We start from the raw sequence: 6,308 nt of genomic DNA on the forward strand, positions 1-6,308 counted from the left end.
AGAGTTGCCTTTATATGTTTTTCGGGTTATCGCATCTGATCATTTTGCGTGAAGCGATCTTTCCCATGTTTTCCAATTCTTTTCTTATTTCATTTTATTTTCCTTTCATCAAGTTTTCGTATTAATATGTTCATGGATTTTGTTTATTTTTCAAATGAATTTGAGATGTAGGGCGCATTCATAATCTCGTAATGTGATGTAGATTTGCAGTTTGAAAGAAAAAATTGCCATATAAGGCGTCAAAATGCGTAAGTACAAAATATTAAAAAATATCGTGAAGACAACATATAAAAATACATTATGGTGAACAAATTAGGTGAAAATCGGACGAACAAGCAGAAGATAATCAATAAATCGCGTGCAAACCCCTACATGTGCATGAGGAGCTGTTCACTATGTTCAACAAACTTTCAAGGTCTTTGCATTAAGCTAACCGTACATTTCAAAAGATAAACATTACAACCATGTAATGTAAGTAAATAACAATTTACTTAGTGTTGTAGTGTACTTACTAATATAAGTAAACAATAATTTACTTACATTTTTTGTAGAAAGATTGTCTTTTTTTTTAAATTATATGCGTTGCACTTCTTTAAATTTTGTTTAACTTCTTAAGAGGGCAAGAGAACTTTTTTGTATAATTTCTTCTTATAAAATAAGAAAACTATTTTTGTGTAAAATATACATAAACACAAACAAAAATGTCAGTAAGTAAAAAAATAATATTTGGTTGCAATCGAATTTCTTGCTACTGTTATTCTATGCAAGTTTGGAAAAAAGGAAAAAGCATTGGGTGGGCGCGGCTGTTTTTTTCTATCTTTGTAGTATAATTTTGTGGAAATTCATATAGGGGGGTCCGTTGTCTGTTTTATGAGCAACAAGCAAAAGACTCAGAAAGCAAAGGTGTTCTCACTTCTGGTTGCATAAATGTCCGGGAGTTGTTGGCATGTTGTTTGACCTATTTGGGTTATTTGCGAAATCGTGTTCAAGTTTATGGGCGATATCTTCTTTGGTTGGGCAGGCGGACAGTTGAATGTACATATGGACATACTTGGCTGCATTCGAAATTTGAAACTGATCGAGACTTTATATACTTGATGGGGTTTTTAAAATTTGGAAAAAATGAAATATTGTTGCACTGTTATATATTGGATAGACGTGATCACTTTTTTCCATTTTTGTGCAGACACTGCAGCATCGTCCATAGAATAAAATTTTCCTATATTTATTTGCTACAGTTTCTATGTAATGATCAAAAAACCAGTTTTTTATTTCTTTTGAAAAACAGACGTGGTCTCAGTTTACGTAGCTCTGTAGGCGCGTCCATTTGGAATAACATACTGTACGCAAGAACTTCCAAAGTTACTGTCAAATTTTGTGTCGATAGTTTCATTTTCGCGGTCAGGAGAATTGTTATAACAGATATTAAACAAACGGCCAGACGGACGTGTTTAAATTGATTCAGAATTTAAAGCTTATAATTTGTGGAAACTCTGAAGCTTTCCGTAAGGCGTTGCAAACGTTTCGACGAAATGAACATATTCCTCTTCCTCTTCGGTGATGGGTACAAAAAGAAAGCTAATCCAAAGCTATTACGTTTCTTAATTTTTTTTTTTGATTATTTCATTTTTGATTATTGTTTGACTTTTGTAAAAATTTTTTTTCAGTTCGGTTTTGAAATTTCCAAATATTATTTACTTAAATTTATCGAAAAATTTCCAAAAAAAAAAATTAAATTTTCAAACTTCTGTATTAATGGCTTAAAAAATATTCAAAAAACTTCATTAAAACTTAATTAAACCAACAAAAAGAATAGAAGCTTAAAGACCCTCTCTATGGTAAATCATACATTAACACAATGCCTGCATGGCTGTGGGCAATTTTGGCCGGAGCAATGACGTCTTTATTGGCCATGTCAAAGATAGGTACTAGATCTAACACTTGCTGCGATTTTGATTGCGAAGATGCTGGTGCTGATACAACAGTACAGGAAGGTAATACATGATTTATAAACGTCATATTTTGAATGTCTACAATCTATGCCAATATTAAGGGGACACCATGGGTGAGTTTCCGGGGCAAATTAAAGAATTATATCGCAGACCTTTTATGGAAGATTCTAAAAGCGATGCGCATATACTTTCCGTACCCGCTAATTTACAACAATTTATATACAACGAAAAAGGGGAAAAGCTTCGTCTACGCGATGCCGACTTGCGCGCGCAATTTCCTAATAACTATTTAGATAATCAAACGGTTCAATCAACGGAAGAACGTCGGGATAAATGCCTTCCTATTGCCCGAAGAGACGATCAGAGTAGAAGAGCACGTCGCCAATGCTGTACCCCTCAAGGGAAGTACTGCGATTTCTCACAGAAACAAAAATCACTTCGCCTATCGCCGCAAGCACAACAACTTACTGCACTCCCACGTTCCGAGCTGGCGTCGTCGCAGAGACAGGAAATTTCAATAGAGGATTCAGCGAAAACATCAGAATCTCCGTATCGTGGCATTGAAAGTATGCCGGGCAACGTAGTCGCTTCTCGTGCTGGAAAATTGGATGCTGTTTTTCCGCATCGAAGAATTATAACAAATCCAGAAACGTCTGAAAATCTAGGCTGCGGTGGCGCCTGTGCGTTAAAATGTCAATATCAATGTGAGCACCCGATCAGGCCACATCCCGAATCGTCTGAAACCCCAAAATGCTGTGGCGCGTGTGGTTTAAAATGTCAATATCAATGTGAGCAACAGGTTGGGCCGCATACCCAAGGCTTGCGACCGAAAAGATATACAGCAACTACGGGAAGTGTCGGCACATGGTCGCCGCAAGGCGGTTGCCCTTATTCTCGCATGCCAGCACAACAAAATCTTAACGTTACTGGACAAAGTCCGCAACAAGGAGCTCGGTTACGAAATGCGCGTTCATTCTCACCAACCCAGCGAGTTCCAATTCCTCAAAACGTATCACAGCGAAGACAAATGTCACATCCCGAATTATCGCAAAAGGGGCAACTCTTACATAGACTTGCGAACATAAATGCAAAACTGATAAAGCTTACGGAAGGTACGGGAGGGGCTTTAGTACCACAAGAGAGACGTGTTCGGGGTCGATATACGCAAAATTACCAAACAAGAAATTGTCCGCGGAGAAATTACGGAACCATATATCCTGGCTATCGGAAAGACGTTCGTGCAAGAGTAGACAATTTGCTGAGTGGCCTAATTTACAGAACAGGGTTCTGCATACATGTGTTAAGCGACGTAGAGCGTTTTATACGTCACTTACAAACACAGCTCCGGAATATCTAAAGCAACTAAAGTAATCAATATACAATTCATTAGGCGTGTCGAACGTTTGGCGTCCAAAAATATTATAGTCAAGATCCTAGAAAAGAGATTTAGAAAAAATTATACTATCATGTTTGATGAAATTGTGAATTATTCTCCCTTCAAAATTTATTCCATATAATACAAATTAAAACCACTTTGAAAATTTCGGGTAATTGCCAGCATTTTTAATTACTCGAGCGAGCGTACGCAATTATTGCTATCATCATCGCACCCCAGAATAAGAAGATATTAAGGTCTCCTATTTGCTATTTTATTGTTTTTATATTTTTTTGATAATTATTTTAAATTATTGGGCGACTTTTTTTCTTTATTTAACATAAACATTTACAAATGGATTTGTTTCTATCTTTGTTTCTGGAAACTTGGTTTCTTCAAAGAGGAGAGAACTTAGAAATTTAGCTTAAGTAATATTCGTATTCATCATTACGACTGGACCATTAAAAGATTGTATCTCGCCGGATGTGAACATTGTGCACAAAAACCATACCAAAGAACGTACATTCTGCATAGGGCCCTGTAAGATTATATATAACTTATTTACGATATGTGGTTGCATTTTAGATCTTACTTATATTTACCGGTTGTGTTATAAATTCTTCTAAAAATGGTGCAATTAAATTGCTTATAGAACCCAAACTATTCGAGATGGCCATCAAAGTGCCAGCGTATCTGGGGCTCATATCCAAAGAAGTTAATCGCACACCAGCATAATAAGCCCCCACTGCACTTATAGCACAATTGAATATATTGCTAAAATCGCTCTGTTCGTTACACATTAGGCACGATGAGAAATTTGAGCAAATTTTCGGTCCAAAGGCAGCTTAAAAATACCAAAACAATTATCTTGATGATGACGAATAATCATCTATTTAAGATCACCTTACCAATTAAAGTCATAAGCTTACGACTTTCGGTAGTATCTAATATGTTTTCATTGACCAGCATATCACCTATAACACCCGATATACACGAGATAACCCAATTCAACGCAAAAGGTGTCAAAGTTTTCAGACATGAGCAGAAATTGTTGCGAAAATCGATAGCCAGGCCACCGTCTATTAAATGACGAATTTCGCTTACCCAAAATGTTTGACTCCAATCGTGTTGTATATTGGCAGCAATTAAAGCCCACATTGGACCGTTTGTGAAAATTTCTCTCCACGGCGGGGAGAAAGTGGGCACAGCTATTACATTTGAAACACCGGAATCATATGATGGCAATAAAGATGGAACTGGTGATAAAAAAGCTCTTGATGCACTTGTTGTTTTTGATGATGTAGATATTAATGCCGTACTCAATCCGGTCGAATCAAAATTTGTTTCAAATTGTTTTAATTTATTGATGGCAGTGCTACCAATTGATTTTCTTAGGTAGGATCTTTCTGTTTCTTTTATATATGGATTTGACTCGGGATCGCTGTAACAGAGTGTTATCTGTAAAAAAATGCATAAATGTTCACCAAAGTGGACAAAAAAAAAAAGAAGAAAATACCGAAGCGAAAATTACTTACGAAACAAACGAACCACAGCAAAGCGCATACACCAAAGAAATAGAAAATCAAAGACCATTCGCAATATGGCATTAGAATTGCTGTCATAAGATTAGCCATCAATATGCCAATGTGGCCAGCGCTTAAGACAAACGAGCCTAAAGTACCGCGCTCTCGTGCCGGTACCCACTCTACCATCATAACATTTAGAGCCGGAAATAATGGACCCTCACTTAGGCCCATCAAAAATCTTATACTAATCAAACCCTTAATATTGCAATAATGAATAGCCAACGGCGTAAGGATGGTCAGGAAAGCGGTTACGGCCACAGATATTGCTAGAACCCATTTGCCTCCGTAACGTTCGGCCAGTAAACCACCAGGAACATGAGTTATTATATAACCCATGTAAAATGATATCATTACTGCCGTACGCACTTGTCCCGTTACATCGAGATTACTTTTTCTTTTTGCCTCCGCTTGAAAGTTGGACTCCTTCGAAAAACACTTCCAAGCTGTAATTTGTTTTATGCAATCTTCGCCTAATAAATTGCGAAAATAATTCAAATAGGCAGGCTGTGTCTCTTCGATTTCAACCTTCGCAACCTTCGCTGGCAAAATCTTTGGTAAAACAATATCCATGCTGTGGCGCATTATGAAAGCATTGACTATTGCCAGGAAGCCAAATATACAAATTATTACTCGTTGCGGTAACGTAACGTCTAACGAAATTTAAAGTAATGAAAAAAATGAAAGAAATTGAGAAGAAGTTAAGAGCATACAATTGACTGTAGTTGAGATCCAACATCCTATATCCATTTGGAGGTTCTTTCATCTAAAATTATTCTTATACACTACAAAATTTTGAGGGATATTTGCTTTAGCTGATTCTGGAAATGTTTTTATTTTTAAGTCCGCTGTTAAATTTTCATTAAATATTCATTATTAAAAATTTTCGTAAAAAAAGAAATTAATTTTTCTTTTTTTTTCTTTTTTATTCGCTTCCTTAACAAATACTTTTCCCTAACTCAGCAAAGCTACAAAATTACAACTTATGAAATAAATGACACGCTAAACTTAACAGAGTGCTTCGAATAGAAAACAAAAAAAAAAAAACAAAAAAAAAAGGAATAAATCGTATTTTTTTTGCCTTAGTGTCAGAAATGCGCTTAAAAATTTCGAAAAATCGAATTCCTATGAGTAAATTTTTTCCTTGCATAGACAGACATAGAGAACGAGTTTATTGAGGTAAATTGGATTATCATAATTCATTATGAAGGTATATCTAAAGCACAAGAAAACAAGACAGGCAGATTGACGGACCGACGGACAAGCTTAAATCGATGTAAAAGTCATTTTGAAACGATCCGCAAATGAGATATGTAATAAAAAGGCCTTGTGGGAGTTGCATGTATACGTACAGGCTAAATATAAACCATATACCACGGCAGCGTAGGGTACAGCAAT

The 6,308-nt window shown here is 36.1% G+C and overlaps 2 protein-coding genes across 2 annotated transcripts; one reads left to right on the top strand and one right to left on the bottom strand.

Moving 5' to 3' along the window:
* The first annotated feature begins 1,745 nt into the window (after window positions 1-1,745).
* On the top strand, window positions 1,746-3,320 carry LOC119633113. The gene is made up of 2 exons (XM_038026364.1): window positions 1,746-1,994; window positions 2,054-3,320. The coding sequence occupies exons 1-2, from the start codon at window positions 1,859-1,861 to the stop codon at window positions 3,307-3,309; spliced, it is 1,392 nt and encodes a 463-aa protein (XP_037882292.1). The 5' UTR covers window positions 1,746-1,858; the 3' UTR covers window positions 3,310-3,320.
* A 412-nt stretch (window positions 3,321-3,732) lies between these two features.
* LOC119633110 (putative inorganic phosphate cotransporter) lies at window positions 3,733-5,954 on the bottom strand. The gene is made up of 4 exons (XM_038026357.1): window positions 4,863-5,954; window positions 4,236-4,785; window positions 3,930-4,171; window positions 3,733-3,865 (listed from the first exon to the last, which is right to left on the bottom strand). The coding sequence occupies exons 1-4, from the start codon at window positions 5,493-5,495 to the stop codon at window positions 3,752-3,754; spliced, it is 1,539 nt and encodes a 512-aa protein (XP_037882285.1). The 5' UTR covers window positions 5,496-5,954; the 3' UTR covers window positions 3,733-3,751.
* Between the last annotated feature and the right edge of the window lie 354 nt (window positions 5,955-6,308).

Source organism: Glossina fuscipes, unplaced genomic scaffold, assembly GCF_014805625.2.
Source record: "Glossina fuscipes isolate IAEA_lab_2018 unplaced genomic scaffold, Yale_Gfus_2 2, whole genome shotgun sequence".
Classification (NCBI taxonomy): domain Eukaryota; kingdom Metazoa; phylum Arthropoda; class Insecta; order Diptera; family Glossinidae; genus Glossina; species Glossina fuscipes.

Coding starts and splice junctions, on each gene's coding strand:
- LOC119633113 (XM_038026364.1), top strand. CDS start 1,859: ATGCCTGCATGGCTGTGGGCAATTTTGGCCGGAGCAATGACGTCTTTA. Junction 1,995..2,053: donor TGATACAACAGTACAGGAAG/GTAATACATGAT, acceptor GCCAATATTAAG/GGGACACCATGGGTGAGTTT.
- LOC119633110 (XM_038026357.1), bottom strand. CDS start 5,495: ATGCGCCACAGCATGGATATTGTTTTACCAAAGATTTTGCCAGCGAAG. Junction 4,786..4,862: donor TGCTGTGGTTCGTTTGTTTC/GTAAGTAATTTT, acceptor ATTTTTTTACAG/ATAACACTCTGTTACAGCGA. Junction 4,172..4,235: donor TAAGCTTATGACTTTAATTG/GTAAGGTGATCT, acceptor GGTATTTTTAAG/CTGCCTTTGGACCGAAAATT.